Source organism: Lissotriton helveticus, chromosome 1_1 (genome assembly GCF_964261635.1).
Source record: "Lissotriton helveticus chromosome 1_1, aLisHel1.1, whole genome shotgun sequence".
Lineage (NCBI taxonomy): Eukaryota > Metazoa > Chordata > Amphibia > Caudata > Salamandridae > Lissotriton > Lissotriton helveticus.
Genome location: NC_136057.1, coordinates 1,460,100,971 through 1,460,121,747, shown reverse-complemented (window position 1 = coordinate 1,460,121,747; position 20,777 = coordinate 1,460,100,971). Strand labels below are relative to the sequence as shown.

The following is a 20,777-nucleotide window of genomic DNA, read 5'->3' as shown; positions in this document are numbered from 1 at the left end:
TTTTTATAAATGTATTTATACAGTAATTTAAGAGAATGTCAATAACGTTGCTGCTTTTTAATGATGGATTGATATAGCTGTATTTATACAGGAATGTTACAAACTGTAAAGAGCGGCTATGCGAAAAAATTATTTCATGTGTATCGAGCATTGCAAGTAGATACCTAAACAAACCGAGTATTTCCTCACTGTTGATTATTACGTGACTGAGTCACATGGTGCTGGGGGGAGTGCACATATCAGCATTTAAAAAAGAGAAATGTTTGCTGTGGCCGTTATGTGATCGAGGGCTTTTCACGCCCGAAACGCGTCATCTTGTTGAACTTGGCAATAAGAAAATAAACGGAACATCTTGCCTAATCCGTGTGGTCTGTTCTCCTTCTCCGCCGGCGTTCCCTCGCTGGAGGTGGTTTGGAGAGTTGTTTGGATATATATATTAGCAAAGTTTTCATCTATGGTGAAATATAGCAATATATGGTACAAAATGATGTAGATATCTATTGTTGCTTATCTCTGATTCATAAACGTTATTTAATGAAATATTGAATCATGAAACACCTTTTAGATGATAAATTGTCATATAATGTACATACATTATAACATGTTACAAAATGGCGCCCACGTTAGAAGTGGAACGCTAGTCCTTCCTTAATTTTGACAATGTGAATGCAAATATAACATGGTGTTTCACATTAGTGCCGGTAACATCGAAAAAGGCACTTCCGCCGAAACGCGTCTGTTGCTGTAAAATAAAAAGAACTTGCATTTCAAGCTGCCCGAAGTGCGGTTTTCTTTGTGCACGTCAAGTGCAATACTTGGATTTGAGCATAATATTAAAAGCGGAGTCTGCAACCGCTTCACCTGCACCCGCCCGCGAGTGCCTCCCGTCTTTCATTGCAGAAATCGGCGCTGGTTTGTTAAGGAGGCACCGCCGGAAACTGTGAATTTGCTGCGCTACCACACTATGTTGTGTGCGGAACTTCGTGCCGAGAGAAGGAGAAGAATCCTCAGCGTTTGAATAATCTGCATGAAAACGCCACTTTCGGTGAGTCACGCACACCAGCGCATTGCGTATACTCTGATTGCATGAGTATCTAAACAGTATTGCCGGCGGAGTTATCGGGGCAGCTTTACAAATTGCAAGCACAGTGGATTTGAAGGCTGTCAAAGCCACTTACAGCCAGAAACCTTACCATGGCACAAGCCATGTTCTATGAACAAGAGCGTCGAGAAGCAGCTAAGGGCATGTTCAAAAGGCAAGACACGAGACAAGCCCATATTGCTGCCAGCAGCCAGGAACAACCTAAGAGCAAAGTAACTGAAATCATGACAAAATTAGAGCGTCTCTATGAGCGAGAAACACGCAAATGGTGGGAGGCCACCAGCTTACAAAATTACATTGATGAGCAACGTGTCCCCAGAGGGCTGAGGGTATATACTGTGCCTTCTTATGAGAATCCGGACCCACAGCTACTAACTGATTGGGCAGAACACACTGCGCAATACTGCAGAGGAACACTTGGCATACTGGTGAAGTATGCGTGGAGTGATAGAGATAAAGCCCTTCAGGAAATTAAAGAACTAGAAGGAGATTTGTCTAAGGAAGATCTAGACAAGAAACTCTTGGATGGCATGATGGGCCAAATGAAATCACGATTAACTATATATGAACAAAAGATCAAGTCACGAAAACAAGAAAAATTTGCACGTGACGAAAATGATTACTTACAGGGAAGAGTTCTCACCTTCGCCCGCAAGTTTGATGGACCCAGAAAGGAAGTAAATCAACGATCCAAACAAATCACTACCAGAGTAGAAACCTCTCAATCGGAAGTCACTGAGAATGAGTCGGGAGATGAAGGGTCAGGCACAAGAGCTGAAGGGAGCAAAACACCTACTCCTTTTCACGACGAATTCAAGATTATCCGACAGTCGTGGCTCCGGGGGGGCAAAAACAAACCCCCGGAAGGAGGCGCAGAAAAAACAGTAGAGGCGGGGGAAGCAGGCAGAGGAAGGGGCTGAACCCGAAGCTGGGCGAATCGCAAGAAGAACATGAACAGGCAATAATGGCGTCGAACTTGACAGTAGTCAACCTCACGGAAAGGACCCTTACTGAAGTGGAACATAAGATACTCACAATGGGATTAACATTCTGTCCCAGCAATCGATTGGAGTACACACAAGCACGCATAGACCTATTTAGCTTTGTGCGGAAGCTTAAGCTCCACAAATATTTCAAAATTAGATCACATTTGAAAGAACGTAAGGGGAATACCATGCGGATGACTGCAAGTGACGCCCTCACTGGGAGAGACCTGCCTGCAATGGAGTGCCTGGAAGAATTGAGATCTGAAACTGGTGGTGAACTAGTGCACGAAATTCCAGACTTTCCAACTAGAGCGGCAAATGTAGGTGTGGAACAGGACAGAGAAGAGAGTCCATTCAAACCTAAGTCTCTGTTTAACCCACAAATGCCACTCGATGCTATTGACATTTTTTCTGATGCGATGACCAATGACCTCCTCAAGTTCAGAAGGAGACCCAAACACCATCTATGCTCGGGCAATCTAACGAAAACGGAGAAACAAGCATTACAGCAACTAGTACAAGACCATAAGATTGTCATAAAACCCTCAGATAAGGGGGGTAACGTAGTACTACAAACAAGGGAGGCATATTGTGAGGAAGCACTTCGCCAATTGAATACAGACTGTTATTTGAAAGTCACAGCCAAGGAGTATCAGACCAGCATCTTGGAGTATGACAATTTGATTGCCAAGTGGTATAGTAAAAACATGTTAGGTCCGGAAGTACATTTGTTTTTACGAAGTTCGAATCCGGTAACACCAACCTTCTATCACATACCCAAACTGCATAAGGACGATAAACATCCGCCTGGCAGACCCATTGTTTCTTCCATGAATGGATTAACCGAGCATCTGTCTATGTTCATCGATCACTTTTTATCTACATGGGTACTTCAACTTGACTCTTATATTAGGGATACCCAAGACTTTCTAAACCAAATAGAGAACATCGAATGGGACCCTAGTTATCAACTGATGGTTTTAGACATTGCCAGTCTGTCTACATGCATAAGGCATGAGGATGGTATAACAGCGGTAATGTCTTTTTTAGAAAGACGACAATTGAGATACTCAGCACACACTACCATGCTCATTGAGTATATCGAGTTTTGCTTAACTCATAACATTTTTCTATTTGGAGACCAATACTATAGGCAACTCACTGGGACGGCGATGGGCACCTGCTTTGCCCCCAGCTACGCGAACTTGTTCGTTGGCTGGTGGGAGGAGCGGGTGCCCAGAACCTACCACAGTCAAATCAACTCAGGACAGGTCATAAAGTGGTATCGGTATATCGATGATTTATTCATCATCTGGCAGGGAAATACAGAGTCAGCCAATCGATATATCGATCTCCTCAACAACAACCAAGTCAATCTTAGATTCTCGGGTACAGTTAGTCCAGTGGCAGTGGACTACCTGGACCTGAGGATCTATGTTGAGGAGAAGACCTTACAAACCACTCTTTTCCGTAAAGTAACGGCAGGCAACTCGATACTCTTTGCCAGCAGCAGCCATCCACCAAAACTCATCCAAAGCATTCCCTACGGGGAATTGCTTAGGCTGAGAAGAAACTGTTCAACAGACCATGAATTTGAAAAAGCTGCAGCTGCAAGCATTGCAAGATTTAGAGTCAGGGGATATGATTCAGCTACCCTTGACACTACATTACATAAAGGGAGAGGTGTACACAGAAAGCAATTGCTCACTGGCAGCAAGAGGGCCTCAGATGAGGTGGGTAAGTTCCGGATGGTAACTCCCTACTCAGCTGAGGCGAGTTATCTCAAGAAAATGCTACGAAAAAACTGGCCCATCCTCCTAGCAGATACTATGATTGGTATGGACGTTCCACCTCAACCGCTGGTCACTTTTAAAAGAGCGAGATCTCTACGTGATATCTTGGTCAAAAGTCATCTTGACAAATTGCCTGGAAAAACAAGTGGGCTAAAACAGATGATGGGCTTCTTCCCATGCAGTAAATGCAAGGCCTGCGCAAACAGTAGGAGGGTGTTGACTTACAAAATACCAGATGCAGGAATTAACACCAAAAACATAATGAAGTTTATCACCTGCACAACACCCTTCGTGTTATATTGTTTGTTGTGCCCGTGCGGTCTCCGATACATTGGGAGTACCGTTAACCCAGTAAAAATGCGGGTGTTAGAACATATGCGGGCCATCGATAAAAACGATCAGGCATACCCTGTTGTGCGCCATTTTGCAGATAAACACAGTAGAGACCGCAACCAGCTACAATATTTTGGTTTGGACCCTGTAGCTCAGAGTCCAAGGGGTGGAGACAGACTGAAGAAGTTGCGCAGGTTAGAATCACGTTACATCAACGACCTGCACACCAAACACCCGTATGGTTTAAATTGTGGGGTGGAACTGACAGTCCACATAGGCTGAAAACTGAGGTAAAATCACAGTATAGGGGGCTTTGGACACTGGATATCTCATTTTGAACTTTTATAATTGGTTTTACACCATGTTTCATGATGGAATTATGAAACAAACAAAAAAACGGGGTGTCCAAAGATAGATTTTGACCAGAGTATCCTAGACGAATGAATTATTGTTCTTAGGTTCATTTCCTAAGGGTCCTAAGGGTCCTGACTTGTATATAGTAGTAATGAATTGAGAAATTTATGAATGTACCAATATTGAATATTTGATATTTTGATGTTTTGCCTTGTTTTTGACATGCACCTAGATGAATTTTTGTATAATTATAAAGCAATATGTTCACGCATTCCAAATGTTTGATTAGTTACAACCTATCCTGATCCATGGTGTGATTGGGATTGTATATGGAAGGATATTAGCCGATCCACTGCTCTATTAGCAAAGTTTTCATCTATGGTGAAATATAGCAATATATGGTACAAAATGATGTAGATATCTATTGTTGCTTATCTCTGATTCATAAACGTTATTTAATGAAATAATGAATCATGAAACACCTTTTAGATGATAAATTGTCATATAATGTACATACATTATAACATGTTACAAAATGGCGCCCACGTTAGAAGTGGAACGCTAGTCCTTCCTTAATTTTGACAATGTGAATGCAAATATAACATGGTGTTTCACATTAGTGCCGTTAACATCGAAAAAGGCACTTCCGTCGAAACGCGTCTGTTGCTGTAAAATAAAAAGAACTTGCATTTCAAGCTGCCCGAAGTGCGGTTTTCTTTGTGCACGTCAAGTGCAATAATATTAATATATATATATATATATATATATATATATCAGCTCCAAATTCCTCACAATCCCCAGCCGGGTAAAGGAAAACAGCACTCGCGGGCACAGCAGTATCTCAGCAAGGGGTTTATTTAGAACAAACGCGTTTCAGGAGATAAACTCCCTTCGTCAGTATTCACATCGGAGAGCTACGGGCGGCACCATTATCTATGTTTGTAAAAATAATCAAAACAAACAAAGGACTAAGTCCCAAGCACAATATTGCACGCCATCTTGAAGTGTGCAATATTAACACAAGCCCAAAAGAAATTACTAACTGATCAGTTAATCCCAAATGGCTGCCGTGTATCGGCATAATTGCATTCTCAAAAGTCAACCACATATAATGTAATCGGAAAAATTATATATCCGAACCTCGTGGCCTCGAGAAACAAACGCTGTAAACACAACGTTGTCATCCGACAATAATCACATATTCACTGTGTACAAATCGGGTAAATCTTGCCGTGGATCGGCTATTGCAGCCCCGTAAGACTGCTCAACAAAAGGCATAAACCAAAACAGAAGCAATTTAAAATGGCAAGTGTAAAACAGTTCAATATGCGCACCTTCAATCAGAAATCCATCTTTCCCTCAGTCATAGTATATACATCAAAACATCATATTATACAGTTTAACAGTCATAACACTGATATCCATATTTTAACCCAAGTGTGAGGCTAATTCTTCCCCCATGTTCAGACCTCTAGGCGCCTTGGTCTCGAGATCAATAATATATCGAGACTCTAGTCTCCTAAGTGCCAGCAATCTATTTCCTCCTCTTGGATTCTCCTCAACCTGATCCAAACAAAAATATCTCAGGAGGCTCCTGTCACTGTTATGTTTGATGGCAAAATGCCGGGCCACAGGATATGTAAAGTCTTTATTCGCGATGGCCCGCATATGTTCGAGTATCCTTAACTTAACAGGATTAATAGTGCTTCCGATGTACCTTAACATGCAGGGACACACTAGACAGTAGCCCCGTAAGACTGCACACGGGAGTTGCATGAGCTGGCGAACTACAGATGTGGTAAGCCTGCCTTCGAATTTGCAAATCCTGGATTGCCTTTGAACTTTGTTTTGGCGGTTAAGCGAGGAGCCAGCAGTAAGCAAGCATTGTTTTTTTTTGTTGGTTCCTGGGACCAGGTACCAATTATAACTGATAGAACATGTTTAACATGTCGGAGCGCAGGGATGCGGCGGGCAGCATCTTCAAAAATAAAAACCCGGATATATCAAAACCACCACCCACAATCAATGTGGCAGCCTCTAACACTCTAATATCTCAATTTCATAAACTTGAAAAACTTTATGAACGTGAACTCCGCAAGTGGTGGGAGGGAACATCACTACAGGGATATATCGAGGTACAGAGGGTACCTCGAGGTTTAAGGATCTTTACTGTCCCTGCGTATGAGAACCCGGATCCCCTCCTGCTTGAAACCTGGGCTACTCATATAGCCAATTCCTGTAAAGGAATGTTGGAGATTCTAATCCAATTTGCGAGGAGCGCTCGAGATAAAGTCATAAAAGAGATTGAAGATCTTGAGGATTTGATCTCTCATAACACTGATAAAGAGGAGCAAGAACAACTCAGGGCTAAAATGAAGCTAAGATTGCAGAAATATGAAACAAAAATCAAACTGAGAAAACAAGAAAAATTTGACCGGGACGAACGGGACTATGCCATGGGAAGGGTCTTGACGTTTTCTAAGCGATATGATCAACCACGAAAGGAAGTCGCAAGAAAAAGCCTAATGCCTAAAACCGCAGCGGAAACAGTAGTGGAAACGTCGGATTCCGACCTTACTGCCAGTGAACTGTCTGGAGATGAAACAACAGGTACAACAACCACGCCCGCATTACCAACTAACAAAACTCCTTTTCAACAGGAGTTCAAGGTCATCCAAGAAAGTTGGCTAAGAGATGGGAAGAACAAACCCCCAGAAGAGGGAGACAAACCAGACGCGGCGGCTGGAAGGGGAAGAGGCAGAGGCAGTGGTCAAACCAGGGCAACTACGAGGATCACCAGGAGCCAGAGGAGAGGCAGATGGTGAGGGCTTCTGACCAACTAACCATTGTGAATTTATCCCAAAGAAAATTAACATCAGTGGAAGAGTCCGTTTTAAAGTTAGGACTCACATTCTGTCCGAACAGGAATATGGAATATACCCAGACTCGGATTGATTTATATAAATTTATTCGGAAGGTCAAATTGCATAAGTTTCATAAAACCAAACCTACTGCAAAAGAAGTCAAACAACTAAGACAAAACAAAAAAGACACGGATCTTTTAACCGTAAACGATCTGACAGCATGTGAAGTTCTGAACAATTTGAGGCAAGAAGGAGATATGGAAACCAATCCAGTGGATAACACTCTTACACAAAGATTGACAAATATTAACATCGATCAAGAAGCCCCTAAAAGTGACTTTAAATTGGCTTCCAAATTTGGTCCTCAAATCGCTGTGGATTCTATTGATATTTTTTCTGATGCGGTCACCAGGGATCTGATGGCCTTGAGAACAACACAGAGTCATCAAAAGAAACAATTCAATACCACCAGGGAACAACAATTGGCCATTGAAAACATCATGGAGGATAAAACGATTGTTTGTAAACCCTCCGATAAGGGAGGGAACATCGTTATTATGTCCAGGCCCAAATATGTTGCAGAAGCCATGCGTCAATTACAGGATATATCTTGCTATGCTCCTATCAAGAAGCAAGATTATTTAGCAAGCATTAATAGTCTACATGCCTTGCTCAAAAAATGGCATGACAAGTCCATGTTAGATCTGGATGAATATCTTTTTCTAAAGACTAATAACCCGATTTTACCTTGTTTTTACCACCTACCCAAGGTACATAAGGACATGGATGATCCCCCAGGGAGACCCATTATCTCCTCCATGGGAGGATTGACCGAGAATCTCTCAAAGTTTTTAGACCACCACTTGTTTAGTTTTGTATTGTCTTTGAGGTCATATATCAGAGACACTTCGGACTTTATTGAGAAGGTGGAACTTTTGGTTTGGCAACCATCATATGTACTGATCACAATGGATATCACAAGTTTGTATACTTGTATAGACCATGAACAAGGTCTTCATGCAGTGGAATATTTCCTAAACAAAAGAGAACTTAAATATGCAATGCATAATAAGATGTTATTGGAATTAATTGCATTTTGCTTGCATAATAATATTTTTCTCTTTCAGGATACCATCTATCGTCAATTCTCTGGTACTGCCATGGGCTCCTGCTTCGCCCCCAGCTATGCGAATTTATTCGTAGGCTGGTGGGAGGAGCAGGTAGCCTGGGCACCCAGACATGCCACATGGAACAACAAAGTGGTGGCATGGAGCAGGTACATCGACGACCTGTTCCTAGTGTGGAACGGATCCATTGATGAAGCTAACCAATACATACAAATCCTCAATGACAACGAGTACCACTTGAGATTCACTGGGGAAGTAAACAGTGAAATGGTCAATTATTTGGACCTCCAAGTGAGTGTCAGAGATGGACAAATCTGTACACAACTCTACCGCAAACCAACTGCTGGTAATAGCGTATTACACGCTTCGAGCAGTCATCCCCGTAAACTCATTAACAACATTCCTTACGGGGAATTTTTGCGGCTTAAGCGCAACTGCAGTCAAACTGGGGATTTTGAAAAAGCGGCAAAAGAAAGCGTAGAGAGATTCTTGATGAGAGGATACAACTCTAATCTCCTCCAAGACACTTTAAATAAAGTCAGGAAGTTACCCCGTAAAAGCCTTTTTGTTAAGAAGTCAGGCCCGGTGACAGAGGGAAGATTTCGCATGATTACATCCTATTCTGCGGACTCTTTTAAACTTAGATCTATCATGTCTAAGCATTGGCACATCTTAAAATCTGACCAAATTGTAGGGCCCGACATTCCTAATGTACCTTTAATAACGTTCAGGAAGACTATATCCTTACGTGATCAAATAGTCCACAGCTATTTACCACCATTGGCTAAACAACTTGGTACTTTGAAGGACGCTAAGGGCTTTTTCCCATGTGGAAAATGCAAAGCCTGTTCAGCCAGCAAAAGAACATTAACATATGAGGTGGCAGGCTGCAGAGGTGGCAAGAAAATTAACAGATTTATGTCATGCCACACTGACCATGCGGTCTACTGTCTAGTGTGTCCCTGCATGTTAAGGTACATCGGAAGCACTATTAATCCTGTTAAGTTAAGGATACTCGAACATATGCGGGCCATCGCGAATAAAGACTTTACATATCCTGTGGCCCGGCATTTTGCCATCAAACATAACAGTGACAGGAGCCTCCTGAGATATTTTTGTTTGGATCAGGTTGAGGAGAATCCAAGAGGAGGAAATAGATTGCTGGCACTTAGGAGACTAGAGTCTCGATATATTATTGATCTCGAGACCAAGGCGCCTAGAGGTCTGAACATGGGGGAAGAATTGGCCTCACACTTGGGTTAAAATATGGATATCAGTGTTATGACTGTTAAACTGTATAATATGATGTTTTGATGTATATACTATGACTGAGGGAAAGATGGGTTTCTGATTCAAGGTGCACATATTGAACTGTTTTACACTTGCCATTTTAAATTGCTTCTGTTTTGGTTTATGCCTTTTGTTGAGCAGTCTTACGGGGCTGCAATAGCCGATCCACGGCAAGATTTACCCGATTTGTACACAGTGAATATGTGATTATTGTCGGATGACAACGTTGTGTTTACAGCGTTTGTTTCTCGAGGCCACGAGGTTCGGATTTATAATTTTTCCGATTGTACATTATATGTGGTTGACTTTTGAGAATGCAATTATGCCGATACACGGCAGCCATTTGGGATTAACTGATCAGTTAGTAATTTCTTTTGGGCTTGTGTTAATATTGCACACTTCAAGATGGCGTGCAATATTGTGCTTGGGACTTAGTCCTTTGTTTGTTTTGATTATTTTTACAAACATAGATAATGGTGCCGCCCGTAGCTCTCCGATGTGAATACTGACGAAGGGAGTTTATCTCCTGAAACGCGTTTGTTCTAAATAAACCCCTTGCTGAGATACTGCTGTGCCCGCGAGTGCTGTTTTCCTTTACCCGGCTGGGGATTGTGAGGAATTTGGAGCTGGTATGTTTAACGCGGACACCATCGCGGCAAAGCACCCGCTTTAAAGAGTGACTCGTGTTTCTTTGGTGTAAACTTGGAGCTGAAATATATATATATATTGCCCCTAGGTGGGATGCACTTACAGGTAGGAAATGATGCCAAAGCAAGGGCACGAACCGTGAACAAAGTCCTTTTCGGCTTTCCTGCCAGACGTGTTTCGGTCCAACGCCCTCTTCAGTGGCAGACCATGCGACATGATGGCATGCGGCAAACACCAGTAAATCCAAACAATAATTGTGCTCAGGTGTACCACCTGAAGCAATGCTTTCTGGGACTGGTGGTTTAATAAAACCCAAGTGGGTCGCCGCCGCCACTCACATTCAAAAAAAGTTTTTCAAAGGATTGCCAATGTTCCCGCAAGCACCCCGATATCGTGTTGGAAAGTTTTCGGGCCACGCACCAATTTCGACTACGGCTGCTGATTAAATGGGCGCAAAATAAGAGGATTTTTTCGCTACCAAGGACTAATTGAATTATGGCTCCTTGATACAGCGCGATAAAACACAAAAGCTCCGCCCTTTGCCATCTCGATATAAAAATAAGCGTGTGGCCGTGTGGTGGACCATAAGTTATTGATTGGCCAATACGGTTTCTCACAGATTAATTGCTCAAGTAATTTTCAAGTCCTGAAGATGACCGTACAGTAAAACAACGGTCGAAACGCCGTCGACGCTTCTGGTGGCCTAACTTATTGGAGGACACATTATATATATATATATATATATATCAACGAATCGGGGGACGAGCAACAAAACACAAGGGCGCCAGCCAAGACACGGCAGAAACCACGATCAACGGGGCCAAATGACAGCGAGAAGACCCCTTTTCACCAGGAATACGATGTTATCAAGGGTACTTGGCTAAGAGGCGGCAAGACAAAACCACCGGACATGGCAGAACAATCACAGAAAACAAGGCGGACAAGGAGAGGAGGCGGCGGCAAACGACGGCGGCAAGGGGAGAGGCAGAGTCAAGCCCAACAACTGGAGCAACCGGACACGAGGCAACAAAAAGTAATCCAGACAGCAGAAACCACCAGTCAAAATCTAACGGTGGTCAACCTAACTGAAAGAACGTTAACTGATACTGAAATTAATCTACTCAGCCTCGGAATGACTTTCTGCCCCAGTACTCCACTCGAGTATACCCAAACGAGAATAGACCTCTTCAGATTCACACGCAAGCTGAAGTTGCACAAATACTTCAAACTACGGCCCCACTTAAAAGAAAAGGGAGGGACAGGAACCAGAGTAACAGCAACGGATGTCCTTGTGGGAAGAGAAATTGAAGCTCTTGAAACCCTTGAGGAGCTGCGTGCAGAAGACCGTACACAGGATCCATCTGGATCCCTGAATAGAGGACAAAGAGCTCTCGCTTTGGGTATTGACCAAGACCGCGAAGAGAGTGGATACAAACCCCCATCAACATTCATTCCACAGATGCCCTGGGATGCGATCGACGCCTTCTCAGAAGCCATGACACAAGAACTCATGCAGTACAGAAAAGCAAACCATCCTATAAAGTACAAAATTACAGAGCAACAAAAAATAGCCCTACAAGATCTCATGAAGGATGAAAAAATCATCATTAAACCTTCGGACAAGGGGGGTAATGTTGTACTTCTCACCAGAGAATACTATAGACATGAAGCACTACGCCAACTTTCTGACACCAAATTCTACGTCAAATGCACGAATGATGTATACTTGGAAAGTATCCGGAGTTATGACAAACTGATAGGGAAATGGCATAACTGCAACATGCTGAGTAAGGATGAATTTCTCTTCCTCCGGACAACCCAACCCCTCACACCAACCTTCTACCATCTGCCAAAGCTACATAAGGACAGTCTACTTCCTCCGGGCCGTCCGATCGTCTCATCGATTGGCAGTCTCACCGAAAATATGTCCCGGTTCATAGATAAGTTCCTATTTCCCTTGGTATTAACACTGCCCTCATATGTACGGGACACCAAGGATTTCCTGAACCAAATAAGGAATGTGAATTGGGATAATGACTGCCTACTGATTGTACTTGACATCACAAGCTTATACACTGTCATTGACCATCAACAGGGCCTTGAGGCTATCCAGCACTTTCTGAACTTAAGACAATTGAGGTTCACTACCCACAACATCATGATTCTTGAGTTCATTGAATTCTGTTTGAACAATAATATATTCCTATTCGAGGATCAATTGTTTAGACAGGTGTCTGGGACAGCGATGGGTACCTGCTTCGCTCCCAGCTATGCGAATCTCTTCGTCGGCTGGTGGGAGGAGCAGGTGCCCAGGAGCTGTATGGTGGATGGAGTGGAAGGAAAGACGGAGGGCTGGTTCAGGTACATTGACCACCTGTTTATTGTTTGGCGGGGCTCATTAGCAACAGCACAAGCCTTTATCAACAAGTTGAATGAGAATGCCTATAATTTACACTTTTCGGGGACGGTAAGCCCGGCATCAGCTGAATACCTAGACCTGAAAGTATTTTCACAAGACCAGCAGATCCACACAACTCTACACAGAAAAACAACCGCTGGCAATTCCACTCTTTTTGCTAGCAGCAGCCACCCTCCTCAACTAATCAAGAGCATTCCGTACGGAGAGCTACTTCGGCTCCGTAGGAACTGTTCAAGATTAGAAGACTTTGATGAGGCAGCCAATGAGTGTGTGAAGAGATTTAAGGCCAGGGGGTATGGAGAGTCTCTTCTGAAAAACACCTTGAGGAAAGTAAGGGCTATCCCTAGAGATTCCCTAATCACTACTAAACCTGCCATTGAGAAAGCGGATGATGGTAAAGGAAAGTTTAGGCTTATAACCCCTTTTTCGGCTGGAGCTAATGATCTCAGATCAATGCTGCGTAAAAATTGGCATATTCTCAAAACTGATAGTACTATCAAAGACGACCTACCTATTCACCCACTTATAACTTTTAACAGAACCAGATCTTTAAGAGACTATCTGGTGACCAGCCATTTAGAGAAACCACTCCCCAAAAGTAACACCTTAAAATCTATGAGTGGTTTTTTCCCTTGTGGAAAATGTAAAGCGTGTGCTGGGAGTAAAAGAGTTCTCTCAGTGGAAAATCAAGATACGGGCAAGAAACTGCATATAAAACAGTTCATCACTTGCAGCACTCCCCTAGCAGTCTACTGTTTGGTTTGCCCCTGCGGCCTCCGCTACATAGGGAGCACTATCAATATGCTAAAGCTGCGGATCTTAGAACACCTAAGAGCTATTGATAAGGCCGACCAAGCATATCCGGTCGCCCGGCATTTCGCAGAAAAACACAACAGGGACCGCAACCAGCTCCAATACTTTGGCCTTGACACCATTAAAAACAACGCTAGAGGGGGTGACCGCCTGCGACGTCTACGCAGGCTTGAGTCGCGCTATATCATAGATCTTTCCACTAAGTGGCCAAAAGGGATGAATAGTGGGGAAGAAATGGTCTTTCATTTAGGCAAATAGCAACACTGCTGTCCCTACATCTAAATGTATTCTGTTTTCGCTGAAGTTGTGTGGATCACTGTATATATCACTGTATATATCATTGTGTGTGTGTATATATATTAGATGTCTCTGTACAGTCATAGGGGAGGTTAATGAAGATGAATCGATAAATTGCCTCTCCATGACACATATATTCAACTAATGCAGAGAATTAGTTCTACTCTATACACTTACACTGTTCGAAACAAGTGGTACTTTTATAGGTTCAAAGGGCTCTTTGATTACTATGTTACATGTTAAATTAACATTAACTAGACTATAACTTACCACTGGCATATCTTCACGGTTTTCTTGGTACCTCACACTCTTTGCACTATGTATGATATGTTCACGTTTAATTTCTAAGTGTATATAATTCTGTACAATAGGTTGTATATAGAGTCACCTCTCTCTGTTTTAGAGGACCATTGCCGATCCACGGCTATATCAAATAGTGTACAACAAGCCACTTGAAATGTACAAGACACCTCCCATCTGTGCATATTCACCTATCCATAGGTGTGAGTATGTTGATAATACTTATTATGAGTATCTCAATAATATGTGTATATTTTACCATTACAAGATGGCGCTTGATGGGAGAGTTGTAGTCCTCTGTCGATGTTGACTGAGAGGTGTAACCCTTGTACTGTGTCATCATTATTAATTGTACAGGTTATACGTGTGTAAACACACACACTGACGAAGGCCAAGTGCTGAAACGCGTCTGTGGCGAGCTTGTAGTTGAATAAACTACTGTGTGATCAAAGGTGCCCCCCGAGTGCTGTCATCTCTTTCTTAGATCTCAGGATTGTGACGAGCGCAATATATATATATATATATTTATTTATTTTTTTGTTTGACTTTTTGTTGTTGCTGACGTTTTATTTTCGTCAGTATGAGGATTTGCATACATTTTTCTCTTGTATTTGCTTTAGTGACGGAATTTAATATACTTCCAATATGGCCGACACGCCATTACATTATAGTTGAAAGGGTAACATTTACAGACTAGCTGACACGCGACTTGACGCTACATGCGTTTTAGGTTATAGGTCAGCTTGCGGGGAACGTCCGCACTCGGACTGTTTGTCGAGCCACGAGCGGATTGATTCCTGGTGAATAGAGTAAGTACTGGCGTCTTGTTGATTTAAATTGGTCGTTGCTATTCTGACATGTTTCAGATTCATTTTTTTGAGCTGTTTTTTGAGCTGTTTTTCTGAGCGGTTGTTTTGATCTCTTATTTTGCAGGATAGAATCCTATGACAACTTTGCCTTAGTGAGTACATAACTTTATTGTTTTACATGCCGATGAATAGCAGTTTAACATTTTTTAAGGGTGTTAACTTTACATTATTGTGTATTTTCGCTCATATATTTTTAGATGGTGTTAATCTGATTTGATCATGAGGTAAGATAAACTCTAGTCTTGGAGCAGTATAGATCCGTATATTTTTCGAGTAGGTTGGAGCTGAGTTTTCTTTCATTGAGTCAGAAATGTTCTTTTTATTTTGATATTAGTTGCACTTTATTGACACTTATCAATAGCTGGCTGTTTTGCTTTACACTAATACATTTGGTGTTTACAGCTTTTAGTTCATGATTGCACAACACTGGGTGCATGTTTTATAGTGGCTCACATTTATGGTGGATTAAAGTCACTGTTGGATTTGGATATGAGCAGACGATACTTTTTGAACTCAGGGTTGTTTTCCAAGGTTGTGTTTAAGTTTTTCTTCATTTTATTAGATTCATGGTGCAATATACCGTCCTGAAGATGGTCTAGTGGACCTTTTGTGGCCGGTCAGAGACCGAAACTTCGCGGCAATACATCCTCTTTTTTATATATTGGGTGGTTTCTCGAACAAAATAATTAATGCAAATGTTTAATTATTCCCAATGTATGGCTCAAGTGATGTACAATCCATACTAAGTGTTTAACAAAAGGGTGTTGTAACACTACTATTAGTTTCACAACTGATGTAGTAGCGTAATTGTTGCCGTACATGAAAAAGTATGAATGTATTTTCTTGGTTTTAAGAGTTTTTTGTACGACTATTGTGATTACATTCAAAGTGATATATATATTTTTTGAAAATTACCCTGTTTTGTGAATAATGTGTTCACGTATGTGACAAAGATGATTATTGAATTGATTATGTGAATAAATCCTCAAGGAGCATTGTTTAATTGTTATTGATGATACCCAGGCCCTTGGGGAATATTGGGTTGCCCTGTTCTTGCTGTAACTTATAATAGTGGCATTTCTAAAATAGTGATAATAAATCTGAGCACAGCATTACGCAGCATTTATTATTACTATTCCAAACATACCAAACTTGACCATACTGCTCCTTTCATATCAGGAATTACCACTGAAACACTTATCCGGGAATCCCCAATGCATTCCTATGAGAGCGCAGCCTCACAGCAGTGAGAAACCAAAATGTCACACACTTAAGGTACATGTCTTACCTTTTACCTGCACTGCACCTTGCCTATAGGGCTAGTTTGGGCCTAGTAAAAGGGGGGTCACAGACGTGGTAACCAGTTTGCATGCCACGTCACAGCGGCAGTAAACCTGGGACAGGTTTGAAAGGCTACTTTGGTGAGTGGCGCAAGCTGTTCTGCAAGCCCTCCAGTGGAATTTAATTTAGTGGCCCCGGGTATATGAGATGCCACATTACTGGGGACTGACTGGTAAAATAAATATGCTAAACCGGTGTAGACTAATCTTACCATGTTTACCACAGAGAGCACAAGCACTTTACACTGGACAGCAGTGCTAAAGTGCCCAGAGTCCTAAAACCACCAACACCAAGTCTGACAAAAGACTAGGAGGAAGGCAAAAAGTTCAGGGATGACCCTGCAAAAAGGGCCAAGTCCAACAATAACTGAGATCTCTCAGAATATGTGGGTGATTATTTTATCTCAGAGTGGATTTGGAAGGATTGCTGCCTATCAGGGGACTTGTGGTGATTAGGATCTCCAGCACAGAAGTTTGACTGTGACCAGGATCTCCCTCAGGAAGGCGTGGGCCTTATTTTATATCTCTGTATGGAATATTTGGAGTGAAAGAAAGCTGTCAAAGGGATTGGCGGTGACTGATGGAATTCTTTAATGGGAGTAATATCTCTCAATATCTCACTGAGGTTTTGTCGTGATCGATATTGCACTCCGGGAGGTTTGACTGTAGTTGCGACTTCTAAAGTGGTCTGGTGGTTGTTTACTTATCAGGGTTGTATATCTGAAACATGCATGCTTTTTACCACACATGCCTTTACAATGCAGGAAATGCAACGAACAAGTTGTTACCACGTGTTCATTTACCACAAAGTTGTTACAACGACTTGACTTTGGGAAGCGCTGGACTTTGAAATCGTATAATTTACTATTCCAACTCCAGTCTGTGCAACAGGTGTAGGTCTAAAAATCCAACAGCAGTCCAACAACGTGTTCTCTAAAGCAATTCGATGTAACGACTTTTGTGGTAAAGAAACGCGTGTTAAAGGCGTGTTCGTTATGTGCCCACGTTGTAAAGGCACTGTGTGGTTCCGGCTGCATGGTAAAGGCTGTTTTCCATTTAGCAGAGCTATTTTCTAGTTCTTGATGTCTTTCAGGGTGCTTCTGTGTTGATGGAATCTCCATTAGGCAGTGAAATATATATAATTATTTAAACACGTACTCTGATGGAGTAGGAGCAGTAGAAGTAATAGTATCAGACTACCAACCCTGTTTGGATCAGGCAATCTGATCACGTTTTTTCTCTATGTCACCGCCAGGTAAAACCTAGTGGTTGCAAACAGGAAAAAATAATGACCCCCACACTCTGGGAGAAAACTCCCAGGGTGTGGGAGACATATTTTTTGTTTTTCTGAAGCAAACTCCTACTTTTGGAGTTTGTTACTAAAAAACAAAAAAGTTTGGTGCACAGCTGTCAGAAATATGGCAGACGCACACCAAACTTTTTGGGCCTTCAAAGCCTCCGTCCTATGAAGGCACAGAGATCACCACAGAATCAGCTGTAATCTCTAGAAATGGGGGACGGTAATCTGGCCCGGGTGACGCCCGACAGCCAAATCTTAAAGCAGTATTCCTTCAGTGACGTGTGTAGTCATTTCCACTTTACTTATGATTTCAAGTGAACTGTCAATTTCGTGAGGATTTGGAGTCAATTGTTACTCTTTCAGGGGGATGTGGGAAGATTTCAGTGAGTTCCTGAGATTCCAGAGACTCCCTGGTGTTCTGGAAGACTTGATGGACTCTTTGGGCTGAGGCCATAATTGTCTACGATATAACCACCTTCTTCTCTTCTCTTTAATCCCAGTTCCTGTGTTTAAAGAATATTCGTACTTTCCTTTCCACCTGCTGCGACAAGTTTAGTCTGAGGAAGAATGAACTCTTCGAAGCCTTCGACCTTTTTGATGTTCGCGACTTCGGAAAGGTAGGTCCAGTCATTTTAATTTCACCTACAACATCCACCTTGCAAAATATTTTTTTCTTATTCAATATGGGTATGTGTCCTGAAATTAAAAGTTGTGGATAATGTTTTACTAATCATGCACAAAGTCTTTTTCGGAATACAGGAATTTGTGGTTTCAGCCTGTCATTACTGCAGTAATGAGTTGTTTCGCTTGAAATGCTCGCTACCTAAAATTGGAACTTCCTCTTTTTTTCTTATGCATATTTTCGGTATACAGTGTCAGCAGTGGCTTGCACTGGCTCTGGGATGGCCTGGGTGATATTTTATTAATTCAGAAGTTACAATATTTTTCATTGAATGGTATATGCTTATGTCGTTTTATGGTTTGATGTGTATGATATTTTGCTAATCTTCCGTTTGAAGTTTTTTTGTGAGGCAGGCAAAATAAGAGGTTCCTCGATAGATGGTTTTTACTTGGGATGTTCTCTGCCGCCTTAAATGTGAGTTTACTCAGAGTTCCACGTTTAGTTTCAAAGAAACCAGACAATCAATTGTGATCAGGGTCGGGCTGGGTCAAAAAAGTGGCCTGGGTACTAAAGAAAAAGGCCCCCCCCCGTTATGAAGCATTCAGCATAAAAGTTGCAATACCAGGTAAATCAACTGTAAAAACCACCTGGCCGTAAAGCTGGCTTACACCTGCTAAAAAACCGTCCAACCAACATTGATCTATCAGACCAGCCCATTGGGCACTTCCTGACTTTCCTTTTGGCCAGTCCGACCCTGATTGTGTTAAACTTCTGATAAGTATAGGAGCGCACCCCCTATCTCGAACGCCTTTTTCACACCCTCTACAACTGGATTCCACTGGCTCTCCCCTGATCTACTAAATATGGCTGTCACCTTTCTCACTGAAAAAAACACAGTACCCATTTTTTCATGTTTTTAGATTATTTAAATGGCCTGGAGTTAGTAATGTATCGAGATTTTGTGACAAATCCTCTGTGTTCTGTTTTTAGCATGGAACTTCTACATCCGTTTAATAACTATTTAGGGATATTACAGTCAGCTCAAATACTTTTAAAGTAATAACTTTCTATATTTACTGTCCTAAGTGTAAGGGTGCGGGTCACTGTCAGAGGGCACACATATGTACTGGGCTAATTCTGTGTAGACTCATACAGGCAATGCATGCGCATAAGAAAGACGAGCAGACACTCGTGACTGGTGGTACGAGCCGGAAGCCCCGAGCGACCCGGCTCCTTTATTTATGCTCTCTGGCCACACCTGGACATAGAGTGATACATAGTTAGGAGGTGCTTCCGGATGTTTAACCTTCAAGGAATGAGCAGCTAGACCGATACATCCCATCCCAACTTGGTTCTTCAAACGGCTAAAGGAAAATGTGCGTCAACATACAAAGTCGGCTAGTCTCTTGTTAGATTGGGGATTTCGCCTGAGATTGTAGGGGTGCCGGCGGCCCTCTTGCTCTTGCCGTGGACTCGTTGGTCGTTGACCACTGGCCGTTGTCTCAAAGCTGAGGGCTTCCGACGGTGAAGGCTCCGTTGGACTTTGAGTTGGAACCTCATCAGAGTTGCTTCCAGCCTCATCAGGTTGCACCTCGGTGATTCTTGATGCATTTGTCCTACGGAATGTTCTGACTGGGGGTGGAACTTCCTTGAACCATGAAATGTTCCTTGTTATTGTCTCGCTCTACAGTGACTGCCGTTCCTTTTGTCGACTTGACTGTCCACAGCCTGGGCTCATAGGGAGTTCGGAACTTCCCTTTGCCCCACTGATTCCTTAACAACACATAACACCCAGGATGCATCACTCGGACTCTCGCTCTCCGTCGATGACTTGCTTTGTCGTTGGTTTTTTGTCTTTGTGTCTGTGTAGCCGCAGGTTCGTAAGGTTCTTGCTGCCAGTTGTCGGCCATGGGCAACATGTCTCATCGAGGCCCGGTTAGCATGACCGACCATGGAGACCGCTTCGTTGTGCAGTGAGGTGTGCTGCGGTATTCTCTTAGAAATTGTTGCAGAGCAACTTCTTGATCGGTGCCCTCGGCCGTTGCTATGCGCAATATCTTGTTTGCGGTGCACATGAATCGCTCGACCTCACCATTGGCTTGTTGCCACTGAGGGGTAATTCGGTGATGCTTGATTCCCACGTGGGCTAGGAAGTCTTTGAACTCACTGCCTTGGAACGGGGGCCCATTGTCGGTTTTGATGACATATGGTAATCCGAATAGGGCAAACGACTTTTCCAGGACTGGTTGCAAGTTGGCAAAAGCGGTGGACGGCAGAACTTTGACTATTGGATACTTGGTATAACTATCGATGAGAACGG

The 20,777-nt window shown here is 42.6% G+C and overlaps 1 protein-coding gene across 1 annotated transcript in view; it reads left to right on the top strand.

Moving 5' to 3' along the window:
* The window catches only part of VAV1 (vav guanine nucleotide exchange factor 1), a 650,161-nt gene that overhangs the window by 194,554 nt on the left and 434,830 nt on the right, over positions 1–20,777 (top strand). The window contains exon 2 of the mRNA XM_078686053.1: positions 18,336–18,452. Coding sequence (XP_078542179.1) covers positions 18,336–18,452 — 117 coding nt within the window. The remainder of the gene's footprint in view (positions 1–18,335; positions 18,453–20,777) is intronic.